Below are 27,862 nucleotides of genomic sequence, written 5' to 3'. Positions count from 1 at the left end.
CTGAGCGTCACGAGCAGGGGAAGAAGAAAGGAACTTATAATTTATCCATCTTCTAGTCCTCTGTACCAGGTCCTGGGGGGGAACACAGGTGTGCCTACATGAATAGGACCCACTGACCCATCCCACAGATCTCACTGTCTGGTGGGCAGACACATATTCAGTTAAACCCATTGCAATGCTATGGTAAAGTCAATAATAGACATATAGGGATTAGTAGAGGGGAGCAGTGGTGAGCTCTGTGGGAGATAGGCTATCTGGGCTGGATTTTAAATGACTGCACTTTACAGCAATGGTCTTATTTAAAACCATCGGCCTTCCCCTGAAATAGGAATTCATCTCCCCCCGTTATAGGTAAAGAAGAGGAGAGAAAAGGTTGGAATCAGAAAGTTTAAGTCACTTGCTAAAGATCCCACCCAGCTTGCGCCCTAATCTAGGGCTGCCCTCCTTTCTCCTCACCATTCTGTCTACTCTGATCTTTCTTAGGAGACTTTGTCAAAGCCACATGTCATAGGTTCAGCCCACTGTGTTGTCCTCCATCCTGTTCTATGAACACCCCTGCCCCCAGACCACTGGCTCTACCTGTCCCTAGGAAACACTTGACCTAGCTTCTCTGCTTTTCCTCCCTATTTTCCTTCCACCCACCCACACCTCTAGCATTCAGTGGCCCTCAAGAATCCCTCTTGATTTTGGTGGTTTTAATAGCTCTTAAAGACACCTCCAAAACCCAAAGGACCAAGAGGAAAGATAAGAGATCTCTTGCAAAGACGTTGTTTAAAAAACAAAGAATACAAATGCTTTCTCAAAGCTTGTCAATGCTACTATTTGAGACAGACATGAGATGAGAAATGTACCCTAGGTTTCTAAACACCAAGGCTTGACATCCTTGCTCAGTAAAGGCCTGCCTCCACTATGTGCTTTCAACATCAATGTAAATGCAGGCTCTCCTTTAGAAAAGCTGAGCCATTGTGCCATCCATTCATCATCTCTCCCTTCATTCATTAATTTATGCAATCACTCACTCAATTTCTCTTCTATTCATCCATTCAATTCAGCCATCACTGGGTTCTGTGTAAGGGATACAAAAAAAAAAAAAAAGAGCTGCAATTCCTGTCTCAAGGAGTCCAAGTTTAGGAGAGAAACCGATACACCCAGAAGCAGTTATGGTACAGTACACAAACAAGTGCTATGACAGACGATGCCCTGGGTTCTATGGAGGCACTCAGGAGAAACACCAACATGCTTTCTAGGAAATTAAGGAAGCCTTCTCAAAAGCATGATACATTTGGGGAGCAGTAAATGGTTCCATAGCCAGGATGAAAGGTACAAGGGGACAGGAAAGAACAGCGATGGGACTAGAAGGGTACTAGGCACTCAATCATGAAAGGCTTTGTGGACCATGATAAGTAGTTAGATTTTACAGTGACACCTGGTTGTTTTAAACAGGGGAGTAACTTGACCATGTTTGCCCTTTGGAAAGACCTCTCTGGCTGTGGTGAAGGGATGGGAGAAGGAGGGCAAGTCTGGAACCAGGGAGACCATTAGGAGTCTGGGGCAATTCCTCAAAAGCTTCATAGTGACAACCTAAACTGGGCAGTGCCTTGGGCCTGCAGCAATATGCGTGGTTGTAAAGAGGCAGAATCAATAGACTTGGTTGAAAATGGAAGATTAGGAACAAGAAGTGTCATCCTTGAGGTGTAGCTCTCAGACAGTTGGAAAAGAAGACTTTTGGACAACTTTGCAGAGGGCAAAGCAGAGAAGGAGCCCCCAATATCCTGATCTCCACCTTTCCAGTTCCTCTCCGTGCCCTTTCTCTTCTGCAGCTAAGCCAGCAATGCAATGCACATGGAGATGGCCTTCCTCGCACAAAGTCCCTTATAAACTCTCTCAGCTGAGAAATTCAAGATGGCATCATCTGTTATGATGGAATGTCATCTCAAAGAATCCTTCCCTGCTATATGGATGAGCAGATCTTTTAACAATCAAGCCTATTCCTACTTTATTCTTATAGCTCTCATTTCCCTTAACATTATATAAGCACCACGAGGGCAAGGATTTTGTGTATTCACTGATATATACCCAGTACCCAGAGCAATGTTTGATACATAGGCAGTTCACAATTAACATTTATTGATTAATGAATGAAGACCTCTGTGGACAACTAAGAAGGTTATCTCTTTGTCAGTAATTCAAAAAAATCACTACCCTGCTCTCACCCATCTGGAGACCATGACCATGAGCAATGCAAAAATCAGCTACTCTGAATCACAACTACTCAATGCAGACCTGTTGGTCTCTTGGCAATTTTGTCCTATTGGCGTGCTCATGCTCTGGCTGTGGTTTTGTCCTGGGAATTAAAGGGCTAGTTCTTAAGAGGCCAATTCCAACAAGAGCAAAAATGACCTAAGTAGTAGAGTCTGAAACTGAATCAGGGCAGACTCAGATTTTGAATTCTTTCCCAAGTAAGACACTGCTAATGCTGCTGGGCTTTTAAATGAAACCAAGAAATGAAAACATAATGAGCTACCACTGTACAGCTGCTAGAAAAGTTAAAAATAAAAAGACCGACAACATAAAGTGTTAGCAAGGATGTGGAGAAACTGGAACTTTCAGACATTGCTGGTGGGAATACAAAATGGTATGGCAAAACAGTTGCAAAACAGTTGAGTAGTTTTTTATAAAGTTAAACATTCCCATACTATTTATCCAGCAATCCAAAACCTAGGTATTTATCCAAAATAAATGAAAACATATGTCCACCCAAAAATTTATACATGAATATTCATAGCAGCTTTCTTCATAATAGCCAAAAACTGGAGACAACCCAAATTCCCATCGGTTGTTGAATATTTTTTCATATACTTTATTCATACAATGTAATATTATTTAACTATTGGTATCTGAAACATGGATGAATATAAATACTGTTATTCTAAGTGGAAAAGAGTTCACACTGTAAGATTTCATTTACAGGAGATTCTAGAAATGGCAAAATTTACAGTGGCAGAAAGATTGATGGTTGCCCGAGGCTGGGATCGGGGGTGGGGAGGATTGCCTGCAAATGGGGCACTGGAGAATTTGAGGGATGATGGCAGGTTCCATATCTTGAGTGCCGTGATGGTTACTTAAGTATATACGATTGTCAAATCTCATCAAACTGTACATTACAATCGTGTGTACTTTCTTATATATATGAAGTATGCCTTAATAAAGTTGGTTTACAAAAAACAAAGTTTTCAAAGGCAAAAATATAAAGATAGTATAATCCCGGTATTATTCGTAAATATGCTTAGAAAGGAGTCTGGAAACATCTACGTCAGTAATAAATGCTGAAGTCGAAGTGGAGAATCCAGGTGGCCGTTAGTCCTTCTTCATATTTTTCTGTATTTTTTCATATTTTTAGAGATCGTTGCCATGCTTATAATCAAAAAATATATTTTCGCTGGTTTGTTGAATGAAACATTGCTTTGCAGGAATAAAAAAATATTGTTCTCCCAAGGCAAGAGCAAAATAAATTTTATTCCACATGTAGCTTAAGATCATGTTTGACAAGAAGTTGAATCAACTGTCTTCTGAATTTTAACCTTCCAGCTGGACTCACACACACCTGGCTTAGCCCCCCCCCCCAGCAGATGGGCATTCACCCCTCTCATCCTTGGGACTGAAGCAGAAGAAATACAGCTGGTTTCAGGACAAGAAAACCTAACCCAGAAGAGGGAGACTTTGCCAAAGCATCTGGCTAGAAGAAAGAGGAATTCCCAGAACATCCGTAAGCACTGTGTTCACCAAGTTCTGCCACAGGAATCTCTTCCATTCCAAATCAAGCTTGTTTTACCAAAGCCTCTTCTCAACTTTGCCAGAAAGTTCTGGCCAGATCTGCAGCCCTCCTGCAGACCCGTTCTAGGAGAGCTCTACAGCTGAAGGAAGCCATGCCCCTTGCTCAAGATTCAACCTTGGCCAGCCTCAGCGTTTACCATTTACTGCATTCTAAAAATGCAGGTCCCAAGGCCGCCCCCCTGGAGCTAATGGATAAGATCTCTAATGGTGATGCTTAAGACTGTATTTTTAAAGCCTCCCCAAGTGAATCTCAGGGAGCACATGGAAGCTTTAATCTGCATCTGGGGTTCTCGTTTAAAATATACGGATTGCCAGGCCACACCCCTGTGGATTCTAACTCTGCCTGTCTCCGGGAAGGCTCCAGAATCTCTATTTTAACTAGCCCCCAGGTGATTCTGATACAAGGGGATTCTGGTCCACAAACCACATTTCGAAAACCCAATGGTGGGTGCCAGAGTAAATTTTCCTGGCCCAGTGCCCAAGAGGGAGCCAAGGAAGAGGCAGGAGAACTAATTTGGTTATGCCAGCAAGCTCGAATTTATTAAGAAGTTAACAAAGAGAAATTTTTGCACTCAAAAGCAGCAGAAAGCTGAGGAGGAAGGTCAGTCCCAAAGCCACCTTGAGTAAGAGGATACCTTACAGTGACAAGACACTTAAGTCCATGAAAATAAAGCCATGGGGATTCACCCTGCGAGCTTCGGGGATCACTTTGGATGGGACCCAGTTTCCATTTCTCACCAGCATATGGCTCTTATTCTCAGGGCCTTGAAACACCAGGGCGGGCGATGGAGAACAAGCCCTCGTCTACAAATAACACGGAGGCAGGACGCTGTCTTGGGAGCCAGGAATGTCCTGGAGACAAGGAGTCTCTCCACCTGCGGCAGGTGGAGGCTTTGCTTGGGCCACCTCCGCGGACCGGGCGGAGGGCTTCACTTGGTCTCGCAAACAGGCGTAGGCTGGCAGCAGACCGGGCCGCAGCACCCCGACGAGCCGCAGCAGCTGGACCCGCAGCAGCCGCTCCCGCAGCCCCCGCAGCCAGAGCCGCAGCCAGAGCCACAACAGCCGCTCCCGCAGCAGCCGCTCCCGCAGCCTCCACAGCCAGAGCCCCCGCAGCCACAGCAGGAGCCGCAGCAGGACGCGCAGCAGGGGCCGCAGCAGCCGCAGCAGGCGGGCTGGCAGCAGCACACTTCACAGCAGTCTTGGTCTTGAGGGCAGCAGGTGAAGCAGTCCCCTGGGCAGCACCCCATGGTCCCGGCGGGTCAGGTGGCAGGTCAGGAGCGCGGCCAGAGTTCCCCACGTCTGACGGTGGCCAGTGGCCAGCAGCTTTTATAGCCCCTCACCTGAGGGTGTTGGCACAGAGGACAGGATGTTTCCTTTGTTATTATTTATGCCAGTTTCCATAAGAACGTTTCATTAGCTGCCTGTTTATTTTCCAGCTCTGAGTACCTCAACTCATAAAAAAGCCCCACTCGGCCCAACTGCTATTTGTCCAGAGGGTAAAAATACATCTCCGAAAAGACCTGTCATCATGGCCAAACTCAGGCCAGCCATCATTAACCCAGGTTGGAGAGAGCCAGGGCCTCTGGCTCTGGAATGGGTGCTCCCCTTCCGCATCTCCCTGGTGGCACGTTGGCAGCCGACCCCTTTCATCATGAGTGCTCATCCTGGAAAATCAGAAGGCTAAAGGCTGGACGACCCGTGCCTCCTGCCGGAGGCAGAGGCTGCTGTACAAGGTCTGGTCCTGTGGCTCCTCCCAGGCGGGAGTGGCGTCCTCATGCCAGCCCGTGTGAGCAAGGCAAACACTTGTGACTGTGTGTGGTATGTGGAGTGTGCCGCACAATTGTTTGGGCTTGGTCAGTGAGCATCAGTCATGATTAATAACTGCCTTGTGAAAAGGAAAGAGACTCATCATAAAACTGCAAGAGGTGGGAGCCACGTTCTCCCTGGACCTCCTGGTGAACTGAATACTCACACTCCTCTCTAAGTGGGCGGAAAGAGCAGTGGTTGGAACCCTTTCCTTGACGGAAGGAGATGAGGGGAGGGAGGGGGAGGAAGGGGAAAGAAAGGGAGGAAGAAAGATCATTGAATATTCAAAATATCACATGATAATGGGAATGTTGGACACTTTTTTTTTAAGAGCTCCTACTTTATAGACCATCTGGGAGAAGGAGGGATTCGGGTAGGAGACACCCAGAGTACCACCGAAGGGAACAAAATGCCTTTGGAAAGAGGCGAGAATCCACAGAGGATTCAGGTCCATGCATAAATTCTGAGACGGGTCAAAATTCCTATCTCCGTGTTGGGTTTGGTACCTTGTCATACTCTTGGAATGGTAATGGCAGCCCTGGAGACTAGGGCTCTGCCTTTGGAAGGCAGCACCCGGAGAAGGGGTGGAGTGGGAGGTGGGGATGGAAGATGGCAGTAAGAGTGGAGATCTGGATCAAGAGACACCGCCCTTCTGTTTTAATTTGCATTTTCTTTTTAGATGACCCTGGAGGTAGGGCAGCCTCTGAGATGGGCTGGATGGGCTGAGGGCAGATGATGGGTTGCTTGGCTCTGAGAGGATGCTCAGTAATTCCCAGGATGTGGAAATTTAGAACTGGGAGGAAGAGATCGTGTGGTCCAGGGTCTCTAACCTGATTTTGCATCAGAATTGCCTAAGGCAGGGGCCTTTGAAAAAATGCAGAACCCCCAACCTGTACCCCAGTCCTGTTAAATCAGAATATGTATTCATGGGAGCTGAGAAACCATATATTTTAAAGTTTCCCAGATGATTCAAATTCAGATTAGGACACAGTGATATAATTTAATGTCACCCCCTTGCCTTTTTTTTTTTTTTTTCTGCAGAAGTTAATACCAAGGCCCAGAGAGGACACATTAATGATAGATTCATAGCCCAGATGTTCTGTTACCTGGTCCCATGTTGCTCTCATCACTCCACATCCACGGATGGACACCTCTGGGTAAGTGTAATCCAGTGATGTCTATGACAGACACATCCTTTTCTTTCTTTCTTTCTTTTTTTTTTTTAAGATTTATTTATTTATTTTAGAGAGAAAGAAAGTGAAAGTGCAGGGAGAGGGAGAATCTCAAGCAGACTCCCTCCCCGCTGAGCATGGAGCCCCATACGGGCTCGATCTCACAACCCTGAGATCATGACCTGAGCTAAAATCAAGAGTCAGACACTTAACGGACTGAGCCCCCCAGGCGCCCCTCATTCTTTGTCATGATAGGTGATGCATTCACATGAGAAAGGCACCAAAAGGTGTGCAGTGAAAAGTCTCTCCTCTTTCTGTGTCCACAGTCAATTCTCTCACCTCTCACCCACCCTCCCCTCTGCTCCCAGTCTCACTTCACCCCTCTGCACCTGAATTTCCTCATCTATGAAGTGCTAATTATGATAATAATAGTGCCAATCTCATAGGCTGTTCTCAAGATTAAATGACTTCTATAAAGCACTTAGAACAGTGTATTGGTCACGTTATTTGATAAACATTCACTATTGTTCATATAAAGAAAAACATACATGTATAGATATATTTTTGTTCATAACATATGATAGCAGGTATAATAGTCACATAATATGCGCACTGGTTTTAACTCTTTTATTCCTTTTAACGCAGTATCTCAGAGCTCATTCCATATCAGTATATTAAAAAGTTCGTCATAGTGGTGTATTGTATTGATAATTTAACCAATTCTCTATTGAAAGACATTCGTTTCTAATATTTCTAATATCTTGCTATTATGAACTTTTAATTTTAAATATTTTGCTATTATGTATCTGTGCAGTTACACGTCTCTTTCTACATCCCTCCCATAAACTGTCGGAAAAGAAATCTCAGGGTCATTGAGCTTTTTCATTTGTAATTTTGATGGATATTGCCAAGTCACCCTTTACGAAGGTTGTAAAACTTACACTCCCATCAGCAATGTGTGAGAGGCCCTGTCTCCTCAAACTTCACCAATACAACATGTAATCAAAGTTTGCGATCTTGCCAATCTGATAGAAGAAAGATAGGCTCTGACCATCATTTTAAATTGCATTTCTATTATTGTGAGTGAAATTAAGCAATGTTTCATATGCTTAAATTTCTATTTATGTTCCTTCTTCTCTAAATTGTCTTTTTATATCCATTGTCCATTTTTCTGTTGGATTGTTGGTCTTTTTACTTTAGTTGATAGGAATGCTTTGTGAAATAGAAAATGAAACCTTGGTCTGTATTATGATTTATAAATATTTTTTGCAGATCATCATTAGCTTTTGATGCTGTAATGAAATAATAATAATAATAATAATAATAATGTTTACATTATGAATTTCGTACCTGCTTATTGTGGAATTTCTGGAAAATACAAAAAATTAAAAGCAAGAAAATAAAAATCATCTATAACCCCCCAACAAAGATATTCTGCTAATATTCTCATTTCCCTTTTTAGCACTTTTTCTCAAGATTTGCATCTAAATATTGATATGACTGTAGGTAGCTCTACATACACATATAAGTATATATGTATCAGATACAAATTTCTAAGTCTGTGTTCCGAGGCATGTTAAAAATACAGTAACTATTTTTCACTGAGACTGCTTATGCCTATTTCCAACCTTCCTTCTAGCTTGTGGGGGAAGAAAAGTCAGTTCTGTATAAACTCAGAAATCGCTCAGAATCTCTCCCTCCCCATCCTTCATCTGGAAATGGCATCTGAGTTTTGTGGGGCTTGGACAATATCGCAGCATTAAGGAGAGTGGCAGTTGGTTCCCAGTGGGAATCCCCTGAAAAGCACATGGTTCTCTCTTATTCTCGGCCACCAACCTCCTTCTTATTTTTCTCCCTCTTCTCCACAAATTCTGCATCCTTCCATCCTCCCTCCAGAAGGTCCAAGGCCCCCACTGTCTGACCACCCACTGTCCTCTGGCATAGAAGTCTATTTTGATTTGCATATACGAAGCATTGACTTGGCTTATTCCCTCTGCATTGCACAATAATAACCCTACCCTGGGGGCAGTGACTGTAGAAACACCCCCTGATGCCCAAGTCGTGAGAAAAGAACAGCAGTGAAAGAAATTTCAGAATAAAGATAAGACCACCGGATTCTCTAAGGTTTTGTCCTGACACCTGTTTTTGCAAAATTGAAATCCTACTGCATAAATTGATTCATACACCAAATATTGCGCTTCACCTGAGAAAACGCTCAGGAAGATGTGATTATTAAATATAATGAAAATCTGAGAGAAATTATATTTTCAAGTTGTTGTAAACCTTCCATATTGCTGGATATCTAAGTGTTTCCAGTTTTCCCATATTAAAAGCAAAACACTGAGCCGAACTTCTTTGATGTGAATCTTTATGCATCTTTCTAATTATCTCCCTCAAGTAAATCTCTAGAAATATAATTACGGAATCTTCAGCATGTTAATAATTTTAAGGCTATAAATAAATATTGAAAAATCATTCTCCAAAAAAATTGTTCCCGTTTGCACCCATTTCACGGGTGCCTTCACCAAGACCAACGAGTATTCTTTTTTAAATCTCTTCGTCAAGAAATGTGGTGTGATCGGTAGGCCAGTCATGGAATCTCATCGTCATTTTTGCTTGTATTGACTTCATTATTGGCGCATTTGTTCTGTAGGCCTCTTTTTCCTCTTTCGGGAATTATACGTCATGCCTATTTTTTTATGAAATTACTCATCTTTCCTAGCTTACGTAAAAGAGTTTATTTTATGCTAAATTATATTACCATATTAACTTTCCTTTCTCACACTCGCTGCAAAATTTGTTCCAGGGGATCATCTCCTTTTGATCGTGTCTTTGGGTTTTTTTATGCACATAATTTTCTTCTTATACAGGCACATCTACCTGCATTTTCCTTTCTGCTGCTTTTGTGCTTCGGAAGGTCTTCACCATTCCCAAATGTGACACCTATTAACTTTTTTTTTTTTTTTTAGTTTTTATAGGTGCATTTTTTTACACTTACTGCTGTTATCTATCAGGAATTTATTTTGGTGTGTGGCAGATGCTGCTTATAAAAATGACCTGGTTTTCCTAATTGGGGCACTCAAATGCATGCTTAGTGAGCAAGAAAGAACAGGGTGGGGAGGTGCAGCGGGCAGGAGTCTTTTAAGAACTTTGGCTTGGTTTCTGTTTTGGCGGCCTCTAGCGTTCATTGGGTGACATTACACATGCAGCTTCTGGTGTTTCTTGCGCAGACAAGACAGGCCGATTCTGGCTTCACCAGAAGCAACTCACCTGGATTTGATGTGAGAAGCTTATAATATTTATATGGCATTGATTTTAAATCATGTGTTCGATTAGCCACCTCTTGGCAAAGGAGGCACATTAGCAGCCCCTCCCATTGTGCCAGGCACTGCACTAGGTACTTTGTATGTGTTTTCTTGGTTAATGCTCGAGATACTATTACAATAAGTATCATGATTCTTTTATTTTGTACATGAGAAAACTGAGGCTACTGAAGATCAATTACATTAACTAGAAGATGCAGAGCTTGGATTTAAACCCAGATCTGTACCAGCTTCTAGAGCCTATTGCCTTTCCTCTACGTCAGGCTTTCTGGAAGGAACCACAGAAAATTGCTTCTTTGTCTTAAGGTAAGCCTTATAGTAAGAATATCTTCTGTGATTGTATGTTTCACAACCACAGAGATCATAACTGTTTTATTTGCCAGTTTACATTCAGTTAAATGCTGTAAGGTGGACATTCAGTAAATATTGGTTAAATAAATGAATTAATAGGGGCGCCTGGGTGGCTCAGTTGTTAAGCGTCTGCCTTCGGCTCAGGGCGTGATCCCAGAGTCCTGGAATTAAGCCCCACATCGGCTCCTCTGCTGGGAGCCTGCTTCTTCCTTTCCCACTCCCCCTGCTTATGTTCCCTCTCTCTCTGTCAAATAAATAAATAAAATCTTTTAAAAAATAAAATAATAAGTGAATTAATAAAATCATAAATGAGAAATGACCCCCTGTAATTCAGTACAGTGAAAAGTGTCAACTAGAAGAGAGTAGGGACTCTGCTGCCATTCCTTATTCCTCTTTCATTGTTATCAATCACTGCTTCACTCAATCTCAGGTCTGCAAGCAGCACTGACCAATAGAACTTTCTGTAATAATAGAAATATTCTATATCTGCTCTGTGCAATATGGAATCCACTAGACGTATATGGCCATGAAGCACGTGAAATATGGCGAAGGTGATGGAGAAACTGATTTTTAACTTTTATTTCATGTTAATATCTTTATAAAGAAATAGCCAACATCTGGCCAGTGGCTTCTGTATTGGACAGGATAGCTCCAGGCGTTCTATTTTACATGGATGGTAGGCTCAGTTATTTGGACTAACCTGCATTATGAAAACAACTAAATGTATTATTTTCTAGGTTTGAATCTTCTTAAGAGCATCCCAGAGCTGACAAGATAGTACAAATGACCCACTAGTTATCAAAGAACTAAGAAAGGTAGGTACACAGAGAAGTGAACTGAGCACTGACACCGCTTCTCCTTTAAGAGCTTTTGCTGCATTTGACAACCTTGAATTGTAGTTTTCATGGCCTTTCTGGGAGACAAAAACAGAAAATAAAGTCCAGCACCCAACCAAGGTAGAGACTCCCCTGGGAGATGCTCCCCTCCATTAAGCTAGAACCCTCAAGGGCCACGCCCTCGGTGTAATGGCTACCCACACATCAACTCAGCACACCCACTCCTACCGTCAGGGCACTGTAAGGAAAGTCGTCCTTCACAACTGACTTTGTGCCATGAATTGAAAGAGGCCTCCGACTGGTAGTGCCCTAGCGCACTGGCAAGAACAAATGTCCTTTCTGGAGGGACACACCACCATCCTACCTCAACAAAGTCCCGCAGATAATATTCAGAGGAAAATTAGTGTAGCAGTCATGTGCCACCAGATATTTCTGTCTCTCAGGAGTGCACTTCTGTATGCCCTGTGAAGTTAAGCACGACCGAGTGACTGGCTTTGGCCAACAGCTCATGAACGGAAGTGGTGCACATCACACGTCATTTCCAGAGCAAGGCTACGTGAGCTGATGCACAGTGTGTCACTTGTGCTTCACCCTCCCCAGCAGATTTCTAGAAGTGTGTCTAGAGATGGAACAACCGTCAGCCTGGATCCTTAAGTAAGTATGATGGTTAGGCATGTGGGACACAGAGCACGAGTAAGAAATAAACTCTTGTTGTGCTAAGATTTGGGACATTTGGGAGTTGTTTGTTTCTGCAGTAACTGTAGTTGACCTACCTAGAATGACACAGTGACACTTGGCAGTCACACACAACTAAGCACACAAGGCAACAAGGCACGGTCAGAACCAGCAGAAATGAGAGCACCAACAGACCGCGGTTCGGGTACTGGAATTATCAAAGACAGGTTGTAATAAGTATCTTTAAAGGAATAAAAAACAAGCCGAAAAATATCTACAGGTGCGATCTTTGGAAATCTAGCTGACAAAAGAAAGTCAGCCCTGTTTAAACCCCCCCCCCCAGAGTTTCATGGATGCTGAAAAGTCAAGATGCAGCCATCCGATGCTTTCTTTTGGTTCCCACCGCCAAGGGAAGACAAAGCAGAGGAAGTCTTTGTTTCAGTCGCTGTGGCTGCATAACAGACAACCCAAATATAATGATACAAATCATTTTACATGTGATTAAAGCATTTTATTATGCTTGTGGATTCTATGGGCCAGGAAATCTGAAAAGGCTCAGTAGGATGGCTTGTCTCTACTCGTGATGTCCAGAGCATCATCTGGAAAGACTCAAAGCCTGCTTGGGCTTCCTCGGGACAGCCCAGGAGAATGAGCTGGAAGCTGCATTGTCTTTCATGATCTATCCTCAGAAGTCACGTAGTGTCACTTCCTCTGCGGTCACAAACTTACCCAGGTTCCAGGGGAGGGTCTATGTCAATGGAAAGGCTAACACAGTCACGTTGTAAAAAGAGCATAGGAATAAGATATTATTGCAGTGTCCTCTTTTCATAGAGTCTTCCACTTTTTCTGGGTAGTCCTTTCCCAGCCTATGGGACGCTCATGGCCTACAGTCATTGTCCTCTGCCTCTTTCCTCCCCTTTACCCCCAATAAAAAAAAAACAAGAGGTGTCTGGCATCAGCCATTCCCTCAAGTTTGCTAATAACCCTTTAACAGAACCATACCTTACGTACTCGGTGTATTTCTTGCCTTGTCTCTCTCTCTCTCTCTCTCTCTCTCTCTCTCTCTCTCTCTCATTACCCATTAGCAAGAACGTAGGGGAATTATTTGAAGGAAGGAGGATAAGTCCTTTCAGCTGGCCGTGAAGGCGAATTTAATGCAATACCTCTGGCTTCACTGAAGTCAGGGAAGTGTGAAGACCAGAAAAGATGGTCCATGTTGAATGCACACTTGTCTCCTATTTCCAGGAAAATCTTCCCAGGCCTGTATTTTATGTTTGGAGCATACATGCCACCACAAACCCATTACTGCCATCTCGGAACTCTTCCCCATGTATAATCAGGGTTCTCCAGAGGAACAGAAACAATAGGATATATGTAGATAAATATAGATAGAGACTATAAGAAGAAGTTCATTATAGAAATTGGCTCACATGTTTAGGGAGGCTGGGAAGTCCCACCATCTGCCATCTGCAAGTCAGAGAAGCAAGAAAGCTGATAGTATGATCCAGTCTGAGTCAAAAGGTCTGAGAACCATGAGCATCTGTATCCAAGGGCAGGAGAGGATGGATGTCCCAGCTCAAACAGAAAGAGCAAATTCACCCTTCCTCTGCCTTTTTGTTCTCATCAGGCCCTCAACTGATTGGATCATCCCTACTCACATTGGTGAGGGTAATCTTCTTTACTCAGTCTACTGATTCAAATGCTAATCTCTTCCAGAAACATCCTCATAGACACACCCAGAAATAATTTTTACCAGCAATTTGGGCATCCTGTAGCCCAGTCAAGTTGACACATACAATTAACCATCATACTTCACAACTCCCCTTTTTCTTTCTACTTTTATTGTAAAATTTCTGACAAAGGATGCCACTGAAGATATCTGAATTAAAATCAAGGATTTTCATTTGAAAAAGGAAACTGCATTCTAAGCAGTAAAGTTTCCTAAGACAACGAATCCATGAGATCAGGTACCTTAGAGAAACTTGCATACCCACAGGTGGCCCTCTTGGTAACCATACCCTTATCTTATTGATGCTTTTCTGGTTGAGAGCATTTCCATATTTGTGTTTGCATATGGTGCTTCCCAGTCCATCATAGAGAGGGAAATACTCATTATGTATCAATCTCATGCAGTGCTTCCAGGAGAACCCCCACGGAGAAGAGTGTACATTCAACATGGATCGTCTTTTCTGGTCTTCATACTTCCCCAACTTCAGTGAACACTGAGCACTAAATTAAACACCTCAGATATTGCAGGCAAAGCTAAAGCATTTGGATCTTTTATAAAAGACCTTTGACTCACTTGTCCCCCTTTCTCCTTATTGTAGGAAGTATGAAAATCACAAATACCTTTACACAACTACCTTATTGCAAGGAGCTGGACAAATGTCATCCCATCATTTTGTGGCTGCAGGTGGCTAGGACCAAACACAAGGATGAATATCCTCCTGGGATATCCATGAGTATCCTACTCAGCCTATCCTTAGCACCAGAAGTTTCCATCAGGTAAGCAGCACCATCAGTAAGACTCCAAGGTCTAATACCCAGGATTACCACAGCCATCATTGGCTGAAATGAAGAGATTAGTGCACTTTTCCACTCAGTTTTTTTGTGTTTTGCTTTATATTTTGATAGCAAAAAAGCCTTTAAAAAAAATCTAAGCATTAAAACAACAACAACGACAGAGAAACTATATTATAAAACCCATTCTTCTCTACTCAGGATGAGTAGTAGTTAAGATTTTTTTCATATTTGCTCTGTGTTTAAAAATCAAGTAAATATTGGGGCACCTGGGTGGCTCTGTCAGTTAAGTGTTTGATTTCGTCTCAGGTCATGATCCCAGGGTCCTGGGATTGAGCCCCACATTGGGCTCCCTGCGAAGCGAGGAGTCTGCTTTTCCCTTTCCCTCTGCTCCTCCCCCCACTCATGCACATGCTTTCTCTCTCTCAAATAAATAAAATCTTTTTTAAAAGCAAGTAAATATAACATGAAAGATTACATGGAGAACTTTGACTTTCATAGCCATGCACGTTCTAATCCCTTCTTCCCAGGCACAAACACAATCACGAATTTAATAAGTACATCTTGTTAATATTTTGTGCTTTTATAAATGTCTATACAAGTCCAAGATTTTTTTAAATATAGGAGTAAACATTAACTAGTATTTTTTAATCTGCTTATTTTTTTAAAAGATTTTATTTATTCAACAGAGATAGAGACAGCCAGCGAGAGAGGGAACACAAGCAGGGGGAGTGGGAGAGGAAGAAGCAGGCTCATAGCGGAGGAGCCTGATGTGGGGCTTGATCCCATAACACCAGGATCACGCCCCGAGCCGAAGGCAGACACTTAACCACTGTGCCACCCAGGTGCCCCTAATCTGCTTATTTAATTGGATATGTGATTGGTATGAGTCTAAAAGAACTGGTTGGTTCGACCAAGAGATTCACTTTTTCACCAGGTCTTCATTTATTGTTAGTCACAGCTTGAGGAAGGAAGGAAGGGAGGGAGGGAGGGAGGGAGGAAGAGGAAGGAAGGAAGGGAGGGAGGGAGGGAGGGAGGGAGGGAGGAAGGAAGGAAGGAAGGAAGGAAGGAAGGAAGGAAGGAAGGAAGGAAGGAAGGGAGGGAGATTCTTTAAACACACCCTGATTCTCAATTAATATCCCAAACTTTCTAGAATATATACCTCATTTTGTCCCCTCTGACCAGCTTTACATCTAAGCAAGAGATGCCCAGCCCCTCTGTAGAGAGAAGAGCCCCAGAGGTAAGATCAAAGCTTTCAAATCGTGGCTTGGTTACTGGGCAGTCCTGTGACATGGGCATGACGGTCACCTTTGGAGTCTCCACTTGAGCACTTCCAAACCAGAACTGGTCAACGCTTGGCATGAATTCCACCTTTGTGCGGTTGAATCAGTTTAGCTCTTAATTTCTGTTTCATGCTGGGCTTAATTCAAAAGTTGCACTCCATGCCCTTGTTCTTGTCACCAACACTCTTTCACGGTGAACATCATGTCCAGTCCTGTGAGTGTCATGGTTGTAATGTAGAGACGACACACGCCTTCAAAGCACACCACGCTAGGGTTAAGAGAAAGGGGAATTACTCCCTTCCCATTAGAACATGCCAGTCATGTGTCTACATGCTTCCCGTTCTCATAGCCACCCAAAGGCTTCTCCTCCCAGTGAGTGAGAAGCATTTTTTGCTGTGTGGCATTCCTCAAGCAACCTCTCTGTGCTTCATTCCTTCATCTGCCCTAAAGGGGTTATTCATTTCAGGCAGACAGGTTATTGTTTGTTGCGTGTTATAAACCCCTATCTCTTCCAGCCCCTGCACAAGCTCCTTTTAGAGGGTAGCTTTATGTGGGTGGTGCTGAGGAGACAAAGGAGTGCGGAATCACTCACAGGAGTTACCAAGAGGCCCAAGAAACATCCTGAAAACACCCAGGAGGACATAATAGATTACGTGCTTCCTAAGTGTCTGCCATAAAAGGCGCCTGACTATCAGTTAAGAAATGTGAAAACTCAGGGGCGCCTGGGTGGCACAGCGGTTAAGCATCTGCCTTCGGCTCAGGGCGTGATCCCAGCGTTCTGGGATCGAGCCCCACATCAGGCTCCTCCGCTATGAGCCTGCTTCTTCCTCTCCCACTCCCCTGCTTGTGTTCCCTCTCTCGCTGGCTGTCTCTATCTCTGTCAAATAAATAAATAAAATCTTTAAAAAAAAATGTGAAAACTCTTATTTAAACTCTCTGACTTGAGGACCAATCGAGTAGGGACAGTGACCCAGATGGAGTCCAGGGGCCAGGCCCTGAGCAGGCTGCATGGTTGTCCCAAGGCTGCCATGTGCAGTGGAGTGGTGGGGTCCCCTAGAAGGTAAAGAGCAGCATCTGTGCCGCTTGCCAAACCAGGCACCTATGGGGTGTGTGCAGCCAGGAAGGGCCTTTCTCTAATACACCAGCGGCACACTTATCTTCCTATTTGAAAACTCAGATTGCTATAACCCGCAAAAATGCCACTTGCTCACTAGCCTCAACTATTTGCCTTCCTCCTAATGCGACTCCCGCCACACACACACATATGCACACGCACACGTCCGAATTCATTTAACTCTGATTCTGAGGCCTCAAGCTTAGATTCCTCGGCCTCTTGCCCTCATCCAGACAATTTTGGGAGCCCTCCAGCCCGCGTCCATCAACTCGAGGGAACTTGAAATCAGGTACCTAATTTGGGTGCCAAAGGACTTGAATCGGCAAAACCTTTGAATCTCAAGGCTGTGGACCCCCTGTCCTGATCAGTAGTAAAGGGGTCAGAGCACACGGATATGACTCCTCAGAGTCCTCAAGGATGTTTAGAAACGATGTTTACTGAGCATTTACCATTGAGTCAAGCACTTTTATCAACAAAATCTCGTTCCATCCTTATTTGAATGACAAAGTGGTCATTATTCCCCCCACTTTACAGATTAAGAAACTGAGGCTCAGACAGGCCACGTAACCACACTGAGGGCTAAGATTCAAGTAGATGTGACGATTCAGATTGAAAACTAAAGCAGTCCTTTTCAAACCCAAGATTTTTCTGGGGCTTGCTTTATATTCTTTCTCTTTTCGTCTTTTAACCATTTTTAAAAAATTTTTTTTAAAGATTTTATTTACTTATTTATTTGACAGAGATAGAGACAGCCAGCGAGAGAGGGAACACAAGCAGGGGGAGTGGGAGAGGAAGAAGCACCCTCATAGCGGAGGAGCCTGATGTGGGGCTCGATCCCAGAACGCCAGGATCACGCCCTGAGCCGAAGGCAGACGCTTAACCGCTGTGCCACCCAGGCGCCCCAACCATTTTTAAAATTTTAAACACACACACACTGTCCAGTGTGTCACACTCCAAGCTTGTCAGGGCCACCACCAACTTCTTCTGTCCTGCCACAGGAAGCCACATCGTGTAGACATCCACATTTCCCTGCCGTGCTGAGCACATGTTTTAATTTCTTATAAATCTGTCTTTGACCCAGAGGCTCTAAGTTTTCCCTGGTCTTCCTTAAATTCCTGACCTGTGCTTGTCCCTGTACGTGAAAAAGTGAGAAAGAAAGAGAACCCTAGCCTGCACACCTGCCTTGGGCTCAGATAAGGGCCTGGCCAGGCCCCGGCCAACCTGCCTGGTACCTGCCCATGTAAGGGTGTCAGCACAAGTTTTGCAATAACAAGGGATAGGCCACATCATGATCGTATCTTCTTACAGTTTTAGCAATTCTTGAAACTCTTGGCACTTCTTGCCTGATTTTCCTGTTTTGATGAGGAATGTGAGCAGTTAGGTATCAGTGACTCTTCTTTGAAGCAAAACAGAACAGAACAAAGCACTTGGCTGTAACTGTCACCCACGAGCCCCAGCTTTAAATGTTATTTCACACTCAGCCACCAAAGTGCTCCCAGGTGTTTTCAGGATGCTTCTTGGGCCTCTTGATAACTCCTCCTGTGAGTGATTCCGCACTCCTTTGTCTCCTCAGAGCCACCCACATAAACTACCCTCTAAAAGGAGCTTGTGCAGGGGCTGGAGGAGATGGGGGTTGCCACGTGCATCCAGGAAGAGAAGCGGACAGAACGGCCATGCAGGCCCACATCCCTTTTCCCCATACCCCTTTCACTGTGCCCCCAGCATCTCTCCATTCCCCGTGATTCCTTCTCTCATGTCAACCCCATGCTGTTCTGGGCCTGGAATTCCATGGGTCAGTGAGGAAGAGGGGTACCCAGAAGAGATTAATCCCTTTCCCAGAACAGAAAGTAGGTCCTGTACTACCCAAGAAAGCTTTTGGTGGAGCTCTCCAAGCTGGGAAGACAGGAGCCCGGGTTATATCCGTCAAAGGCAGGAACGAAAGACCCTTATAGGAGGCTGAGTGGGATGTTCCACTGGGAATAGACAATCTCAGAATTAGACTCTGAGAGCTCAGGAATCAGTATTCAAGGTCAAAGGGTCAATGGCAATAATATGTGTGGCATTCACAAAGTGTTTCCATATACAGAGACCATTACAACCCCATGAGGCTGGCGGCCCAGGCATTCTCTTGGAGGAAGAGTCTGGAAGTTGGAGAAGTTGATACCTTATCCAAAATAAGGACCCAAAGATTCTGCCTCCAGAACAACTCATAATTCTACTGTAACTGTCATCCAGCAGGTCACACTGTCATTAGCAGGTGAGACCCGCTGCCCAGCCCCATTTTGCTTACTTCACACAGAGGGCAGAGTGGGGTTAGGTGGCAATCCCTGGGTGCTGATGCCCTTGCTTCCTTGCAACGGGAGCACTGTTTTCTGGGAAGGTCTGGCTCTGGAACTGCTGACCTCAGCAATGGTAGACTGGGGGCCCTGTGACGTGGGCTGGAACTCTAGGCCGGGCTGTGCCTGGATTTGCCCTTTGTTCTGCTACCAACTTCTCTCCACGCAAGAAATCCACATTAACAGGTGGGTGATGTCTGGTGGAGACTTTTCCTTTGAGGGAAGTCACATGATCCCTTCATCTGATGAAAGAACACCACTTACTTTTTATTGATACAAGACACCCAATTTGGGAATTAATGAAGAAGGACAATGATCATGTCTGTGCCAGAATAAGACTTTATTAGGAAGTTGACAAGGGACCCTGACTACATCTCCAAAGACCAAAAGAGTGACAAGGAAGACTTTTTCCCCAGTTATGTGCAGTTTCACACCTGCCTATCAGCTCCACCACACTTTCATGTGGTTATTCTGCAATCACATCTAGATGCGTATCCGTTCAAGCATAACGTGCTACGCAGGCGTGTCGTTGGGGTAACAGATCTTGCACGATCCTGCTGTGGATGTCTCTATATGCTCAGAAGACAGAACGAGCTGGTAAGGAGACTGCCGTCTAAAGGATCAAGCCAGGGAATGCAGTGGAAGGCAGAGCTGACACTTAGAAGCTGGTGCTGCTAGAAATTCTTCCTTTGTCCCAAGTGTGGTCGCCATAGGAGTAGCTTGTATGAAGTAGAGTTGAGATGTGACTTTGGAACCCTCCTCCTCCTCCTCCTGGCACCGGGCCCTCTAGCGCACAAAGGTGTTGCAAGGTCCGCACCGAGCACGTTGGACACAAGAATTGGAGACGCAAGGCCCAATGGCCTTGTCACATGCATTGGTTGTGGCACATGGGTTGCAGGGGAGCCTGCAGACAGAAGACCAGGAGGGCCAGTTAGGGGGAAATGAACTGAAGGATAGAAAAATACTAAATGCACTTTGTATAAGAATATAACACTTCCTCAGACTGCCTCCAACCAAAAGCTTGAAATTATCCATTTGTTCCCACCAAGACAATTTTTCATCCCTGCAGCAACCTCATGCACCCCCAAGGGAAATAGCACTAGCTTCCCACTCACTTGCAGTCCTCGCTCTCCAGCAGGCCCCGGTACGTGTTGATCTCGCACTCCAGCCGGGCCTTGACGTCCAGCAGCACCTGGTACTCCTGGTTCTGCCGCTCCAGGTCGCTCCTGATCTCGGCCAGCTGGGACTCCACGTTGCTGATCAGGCACTGCACCTGGGCCAGCTGGGAGCTGTAGCGCGCCTCGGTCTCCGTCAGCGTGTTCTCCAGGGAGTCCCTCTGTGCGGAGAAGGTAAGGAATGTCACACAGATGCTCCTCAGGGAGCTTCTCCAGGGGATTCCAGAGAAGTCCCAGGCTCCCCGAGGTCAGGAGAGTGTGGCCAGTACCCTGAACAACACCCACCAGGTTGTGCTGGGCCTGCAGCTCGATCTCCAGGGCGTTGACCGTGCGTCTCAGCTCGATGATCTCCGCCTGGCAGGTCTGCAGCTGCTCCGAGCTGGACACCACCTGCTTGTTCAGCTCCTCGGTCTGAAACAGCACAGGGGAGAAGACAGGGTCAGACCCTGCCTCAGGGGCCCCGCGGGGCCAAGGGTCTCGAGCGGCCACGTGCTGAGATGCCCACCTGGGTGGTGAACCATTCCTCCACGTCCCTGCGGTTGGTCTCCACCAGGGCCTCATACTGACTCCTGGTCTCGTTGAGCACGCGGTTCAGGTCCACAGTGGGAGCTGCGTCCACCTCCACGTTGAGGCGGTCTCCGATCTGGCAGCGCAGGGTGTTGACTTCCTGGGGGAGGAGGGGGAAGACGGAAAGTATCACAGAGGGTTCAGATGCTCTAAGAGAGCCCGGGTCTGCTTGTGATCATTCTTAAGCCTTCAGCAGCTCTGTTTCATCGGATCCTCTCATAACTGGGTTCTATAATCCATGACTAACCTGTGTATTCCACTTTGCAAAGTGCTGTCACACCCATGACCTCTTTCTGCCCCCATATTTGGGGTGCTACCCCTCATTTAGAGAGCAGTGATTCTGCCTCCACGCTGAGCTGTGATAGACCACAATGTAACCTGTGGGCCCCAAGCACCCAGCTCAGTGTTTTTGCTCATACACCACAGAGCCTATTAGGTTTGATTCTTAACCATGGCTAATAAAAAGGTGAGAGTCTTGCTAAAGAGGAAATAAAGAGTGCTTACTTCAAAATCTGCCGTCTGAGATGGAATAGACCTAACTGGTGATTTGTCAGTTCTGTCAACCTAGATTTTGCTCAAAGAAGTATCTCTTCATTTCCCTGCTATTCTCTTCACAGAGCCAGCATAGCTTGGTACTTGGGCTTCAGTAGATATCAGGCTTGAATTGAGGGCCACTCACTATATGGCTTCTAGAAGCTTCTAGAAACCTCAAGTTCTTCATCTGTAAAATGAAAACTATCTCTGGAGTTCTAAAGCACTTAGCACAACGTGTCGCACACAGTAAGCTCTTGATTAATATTAACTATCACTGTTTTCATCGTTCTGGCATTTAAGGTGTGCACAAAAAGTCCTTCTTCTTCACCAACTGACCAAGCAGTGACAATGAGTATTTTGCTCAACATCTCCTCCAGGCCACACTGAAGAGCAGAGAAAGCTCTAGAGGAGAAGGGGGAAGAGTTGGTTTTGTTTCCAGCTGAGCCCTTTCTGCTGGGTGGCTGTCCTGGCCTCTCCAGTTGCTAAATGGGGATTTGGGATACAAGATCTCTGCAGCCCAGTGTGCTCTGTCTGACCTAGGAGTGGAAGAGGCTGTGGGCGGTGCCTCGTTGCTGGCCTTTCCTCGTTACTGGGGCTTGCCTACCTCTTTACTCTTACTCCTGCCTCCTGCAGAAACATCCTAATCTCCTATCACAGGCTTTAGATTGCTCATTCTCTACAAATCCCTTTTTGTTTGGCGGGCAGATTCCTCGGCTAGTTGAGCCTCTCCCACACCCCGTGGCAGTTGGAAACAGGCCTTGGCAAGTTCGAGCCTGTTGCTCTTTGGGGAACCTCACCTGCTCGTGGTTCTGCTTGAGGCTCAGCAGCTCCTCCTTCAGGGACTCCACCTGGGCCTCCAGGTCGGCCTTGCACAGGGTCAGCTCGTCCAGGATCCGGCGCAGGCCATTGATGTCCGACTCCACCAGCTGCCGCAAGCCCACCTCCGTCTCGTACCTGTGGTACAGGGGCATCAGGGACCCACCCGATGGGAAGGGGCCTGGCCCTGACTCTCGTGGGGTTCGGTTTGCCACACAACTGGAAATTGGGGCTTGTGTTTTCTACAGCCTTCTCTTTCATTTGGGTGTTTAACACCGAGCAGTAGCTCCTAGAGGAAAATGCACTGGCCATTATTTTTTGATAAATAAGGAGCCAGTAGATTTAGGGAACAAAAGTCCATAAACTGTGAGATTTCCAAAATTAATACACTTCTCACATCACCTGATTGCGTTCTGTGCATAGTAGGGCATCGGGTGGGGGGGAGCTATGACTTCTGCACTGGATGGGGGGATGTCACCATACAGAGAAGCAAGAGAGGGGATCTGAATCTGGAGAAGAGAGCTCTGAGCTCTGCTGAGCAGTGGTTCCATGGATCCTGGGGAAAACATCTAGGAAAAAGCTTTGTCGATGTTTGTGTTGAAGACAGGCTAAAGGGAAGGAGAGAAAAGAGAGGACACCCTACTTGCCCACTCACTTGGTCCTGAAGTCATCTGAGGCCAGCTTGGCATTGTCAATCTGCACCACCAGCCTGGCGTTCTCAGACTTGCCGCACAAGATCTAGAAGACCCAAAACAGTCTGGAATGAGCTTGGTTATTTTTAACCAACAGCAGTTCCTACTAATTCACTTACATGGAAGGAATGGAATGAGAAATCACAGTGGATCTTATATAAGATTATTAAATGCTGTCCATGCACCATAGGTGCTCAACAAATATTTGAAAAATCAAATTAAGGAGGGCATGGATTGCATGGTGCACTGGGTGTTATACGCAAGTAATGAATCATGGAACTTTACATCAAAAACTAGGGATGTATTGTATGGTGACTAACCTAATATAATAAAAAAATTATAATAAAAAAATCAAATTTGAAAAAAGAATACAGAAATGTGTGAGCAAAAGTATTAGTAGGTAAGTAATCTTTTTCTTTCCTAATAATTGGCAATACTAAGAGGCTGAGAATAATAACTAACACTTATTTTTAAAAACCTACCATAGGTCCACACTGAGCATGGAGCCTGCTGAAGATTCTCTCTCTCCCACTCCCTCTGCTTCCCCCCCCACCTGCCCCAGCTCACATGTGCTCACTCTCTCTCCCTAAAAACAAAACAAAACTACCGTAAATCTAGTATAGTTCTAGGAGCTGAAGATACAAAAATGAGTAAACACTCGATCCTGCCCTCAAGAAACTTCCATTCCAGTGGGAAATATGTAACTGGCTGTTGGAGGGGCGAGGTCAGGGAAGCAGCCATGCATGCCCTCCCAGCCGTCCTGGACGGCTTGGCCCCATTTCCTCCTAGGTGGTTTCTACTCTTTCTGATTTTAGCCATTTTATGCCCTTGCTAGACACTGAACACCAGGAGAAGTCCAGAGGCATCCAGGTCAGGAAAATAATGAGGATAATTAGGTACCCAGAGGAAGACAGCAATAAGAAGTCAGAGTAGTCAAAGTCCAGAGGAAGGAGAGAGAAAATAGTCCAATTCTTACTAAAGGTTCTGCTTCTCCAGCTTCCTTCTTGGGCTCGGGCCTTTTCTCTTACCTCAGGGTAATAAATCTGGAGCTTGGCAATGCATGGAAGCATTTGGAGGCGGCTTTTAATTACAGCTTATTTATGCAAAGTGCTGCTACTTGCACATAGACTAGCACTATGCAAATATTCAGGCCTAACAGTCCTGAGCCTCACACAAAATGGGCACCCAAGAAAAAAACGGAAAAGCCCAGACTTTAACTGAAAATTTGTACTGTTTCTTAATCAGATCTCAGATTCCCTCCCTACAACTTCCAGCTGGAGGCAGCGTGGTGGCCACCCCCTCACCTTTTGCTGGAGCTCCTCGATGGTCCGGAAGTAGGACTGGTAGCTGGGACACACGAAGGGCACCTGCTGCTGGCACCACTCCCGGATGCGGCTCTCCAGCTCCGCGTTCTCGCGCTCCAGCTGGCGCACCTTCTCCAGGTAGCTGGCCAGGCGGTCGTTCAGGAACTGCATGGTCTCCTTCTCGCTGCCATTGAAGGAGCCCTCGCAGAACCAGCCGCAGTTGCCCACGTTGGCGGGGATGTTGCAGGCCCCGGGCAGGGTGCAGGTGTGGCAGCTGGGGGGCACGCAGGGCCGGGAGGAGCAGGTGGAGCGGCAGCTCAGGTTGGGCAGGCAGCAGTTGTAAGGCATGGTGCTGGAGGGAGCAAGGCGCCTGGCTGAACACAGAGTCCAAGTTCTCCAAGCCACAGATCTGTGGGTCTCCTTCCCTGGGGAGCATTTATACCCCCTCCACAGAGGGTGTGGACATGGAAGGCAGCCCTTTTTTTCTTACTCATTTAGTGATTGTCAAAAGCCCTTCCCCCTTGGTTTGTTATGTTTCCTCAGAAGAGTCGCTCCCCTCATAAAAGACTTTACTCGGGCTTCTCGCTAAGTCAGGACTCCTCTTCCATGCTGCGCATCAATGAAGTAAGAGCTTCATGGAGTGGCTTCAAAGAGCTGGGCTCATTAATGCCTTGGCCTTCATTAGCGGGGCGTGGCAGGTCCAGGGACACTGTTGCTGCTTTGTCTCCTGGCTGGATGGCCCTGACTCCTTGGCAATTCCTTGGCTCTTCTTGCTAAGACGGGAAAGCACAGCTCTTGCCTATGTATCCTTTGCTAGGTCCAATTACCAAATGCCAAATTCATGGTTCTCAGGAAGAGGAATAGATCCCTTCTGGAATAGTTAAAACAGCTTGGTTCCCAGTGGCCCTGTTTCTTGATGTGGCAGACATCATATTCATGATAATGTAAATCAACCAAATAACAGGTATGCACCAGGATAACAGTATGTACAGGGCACTGTGTGGAATAGAAGGTGGGACCAGGGCTATGGTCAGAAGGAGCTCACCCTTGAGCACTTGCACAGGCTTCTCTCGGTACTTGACACTTTTCACAAGCATGATCTCATTCACACCTCACCAGGACCCTTCAAGGTGCATGATAGTATTCTCATTTTACAGATGGGTAAATGGACACGTAGAAGCTAGGGAGTAATACATTGCGAAGCCAGGATTCCAACATATATCTCTGTTCTTTCCATCGCCCCATGCTGCTTAAGTACAAATGAACCATCTCCTTTCCTAACTTCTTCAGACAGATCATTTCTTCCTCCTCTGTGAGCTCTCATCTTACCTTGAGCATGGAAGTGCCCAGCTTCTGTGCTCACCTGTCTCTGTGTCTGAATTCCCTGAAGGCAGGAACGGGGGCTAATTCTCCGAATCCTCAGCTCTAAGTGCATGGTACTCAGTAGACACTCAGTGGTGTGTATTGAGTGGATGAAGGAATGAACATAGTAAGTGATAAGTATAAGGTTGAGGTAATGGGGGCAAGAGGGTACTGCCAGGTTGGGAAATTCACAGGTATAGATATGTGCTGGGGTGCAAGTCACAGAGGAGGAGCATGGGTCCTGCAGGGGGAAGAGTGGTGTGCACACACATCAGGCAGGAGAGTCCAAGTTCTGGTCGGTGAGACTAGTGGTGGGGAGGGGAGAGGTGTGAAGGGAGGTGGTAGAAGAGAAAGCTGTATGGGGAGTTAAGGCCATATGGTAGAAGTTCTCTATGGCAAAGCTAAGGAGCTTAGACTGCCCTGGAGGGAGAAGTTTTAGGAAATGTTTAGCAAACATTTATTTGTTTTAGCAAAATGAGGGTAAGGCTGGAGGCAGAGGGACCAGCAGGTGATCACAGTAGTCCAGGCCAGCAGTGAGGAGGGACCAAGTTTAACTGTCTGCAGAGGAAGTATAAGAGAAGAAATGGTGTAAAAACCATTTTCAAAGGAGCAATTTTTTTCTGCCGAACATTTTTAAAATTTTTCTATTAAGTTCAATTAGCAAACATATTGTACACCATTAGTTTTTGATGTAGTGCTCAGTGATTCATTAGTTGTGTATAACACTCAGTGCTCATCACATCCCGTCACATCAAAGAAGCAATTTTTTTAAAAACAAGCAATCATTTAGAAAGGTGAGATGTGGGAGAGAATCAAGAATGAAACCAGAATTTGGCAAGCAAAATATTTAGGAGAAAAACTTTGCCATTCACAGAAACATAGACTGTTTTGCTCATCAAGGATAAACTAGCCCACTTCCTTTAACAGAGATTTAATTGAGTCCTTCCCATGTGCCAGGAAAAGAGCCACACACTGGAGATGCAATGGTGAGAAAGAGAGGCAAACCTACAACCTAGTGAAGAATGCACACCAACCAGGTGCAGGATACATCTGTGATGGGGCAAGCCCCAGCTTCTATGGGAACATGCACCAGGGGACCTAACCAGAGTGAGTAGAGGTCTAGCAAGGCTTTCTGGAGGAAGTACACATTGCATTCAAGCATGCTTCCCATTTTTCACACAAAAGCTTATATAGGAAATGATAATACTTTATAGCTCATTGGGGCAAAGTGACTGGGCTGCCTTGGCCAACCACTCCAAGGACTCAGAGCATCAGTACCATGGACCCCTCTAATCCATTCACCTCAGTAAGGTTGGAAAGTTCTGCAATAGAGGAACCAAGAAAAGTTCAGTAAGCACCGTGTAAGCCAGGAAGTGAGAGATGAGGGTGAAGGAGAAGCAAACTCTTTCCATCATCTCATGCTGCTTAGATATAAATGACCTAGCTCCTTCCCTAACTTCTGACAGATCATTTCTTCCTCCTCTGTGAGCTCTCATCTCACCTTCAGCATGGCATTGTCATGACTTACATGCTTCTCTCTCTCTTTCTACTTGAGTTCCCTGATAGCATGGAAGGGCTTTTATATGAAGGACTTTGTACACCTCCTTGAGGAGCTTAGGCCTTATCTGAAGGTCAGTGTGGAGCCATTGAAGGTTCTAAGGAGAGGAGTAGTCTAATTTTATTCTTGATCAGCTATGTTTGAAGGAATGGTGGAATCTATACAGGGAAATGTTCATCAGGTCCTTGGAGTAGCAAGCCTAGAAGTCTTGACAGCGATGATAAGGACAGGTATGATCCTAGTGCAGATGTGAGAACTGGAGAAATGAGCCAAGGGAGAATGTACATGGAGAAGAGCAACAAGGGCCTAAGGACCAAACTTTGGGGAATTCCCCCAACCAGAGAGCAGGAGAAGGAAAAAGAGTCAGAGAGAAATGGAGAAATGGCAAGAGAAAATGAGGAGAGACAGCTCATGGCATCAGAGAGGCCAGGGAGGAGAGCTTCAAAGGAGAGGTAAAGGTCAAAAGTGTCAAGTGTGGCAAAGGGGCCCTGTAAGATCAGAACCATGGAGAGATTCTTGGATACATTGACCAACAAGTTGTCAGGACCTTTCCAGGTTCATATCAATGTGCTTATTGTGTACTGTACCTATGCTCTTCAAGTAA

General features: G+C 45.4%; 2 protein-coding genes across 2 annotated transcripts; both read right to left on the bottom strand.

The window, feature by feature from the left end:
* Positions 1 to 4,093: 4,093 nt before the first annotated feature.
* LOC113265461 (keratin-associated protein 17-1) lies at positions 4,094 to 5,547 on the bottom strand. The gene has a single exon (XM_026512869.3). It carries the CDS (start codon positions 5,079 to 5,081, stop codon positions 4,764 to 4,766), a length of 318 nt encoding a protein of 105 aa, XP_026368654.1. The 5' UTR covers positions 5,082 to 5,547; the 3' UTR covers positions 4,094 to 4,763.
* Positions 5,548 to 19,575: 14,028 nt separating this feature from the next.
* On the bottom strand, positions 19,576 to 24,763 carry LOC125281112 (keratin, type I cuticular Ha3-I). Its single transcript, XM_048213072.2, has 7 exons — positions 24,339 to 24,763; positions 22,998 to 23,080; positions 22,324 to 22,480; positions 20,931 to 21,092; positions 20,711 to 20,836; positions 20,366 to 20,586; positions 19,576 to 20,154 (listed from the first exon to the last, which is right to left on the bottom strand). The coding sequence occupies exons 1-7, from the start codon at positions 24,684 to 24,686 to the stop codon at positions 20,037 to 20,039; spliced, it is 1,215 nt and encodes a 404-aa protein (XP_048069029.1). The 5' UTR covers positions 24,687 to 24,763; the 3' UTR covers positions 19,576 to 20,036.
* Positions 24,764 to 27,862: the final 3,099 nt, after the last annotated feature.

Source organism: Ursus arctos, unplaced genomic scaffold, assembly GCF_023065955.2.
Source record: "Ursus arctos isolate Adak ecotype North America unplaced genomic scaffold, UrsArc2.0 scaffold_24, whole genome shotgun sequence".
Lineage (NCBI taxonomy): Eukaryota > Metazoa > Chordata > Mammalia > Carnivora > Ursidae > Ursus > Ursus arctos.
Note: the sequence above shows the minus strand (reverse complement) of the source record. Positions and strands in the feature narration are given on the sequence as shown.

Coding starts and splice junctions, on each gene's coding strand:
- LOC113265461 (XM_026512869.3), bottom strand. CDS start 5,081: ATGGGGTGCTGCCCAGGGGACTGCTTCACCTGCTGCCCTCAAGACCAA.
- LOC125281112 (XM_048213072.2), bottom strand. CDS start 24,686: ATGCCTTACAACTGCTGCCTGCCCAACCTGAGCTGCCGCTCCACCTGC. Junction 20,837..20,930: donor AGGAATGGTTCACCACCCAG/GTGGGCATCTCA, acceptor GTGCTGTTTCAG/ACCGAGGAGCTGAACAAGCA. Junction 20,587..20,710: donor TGCAGGCCCAGCACAACCTG/GTGGGTGTTGTT, acceptor TTCTCCGCACAG/AGGGACTCCCTGGAGAACAC.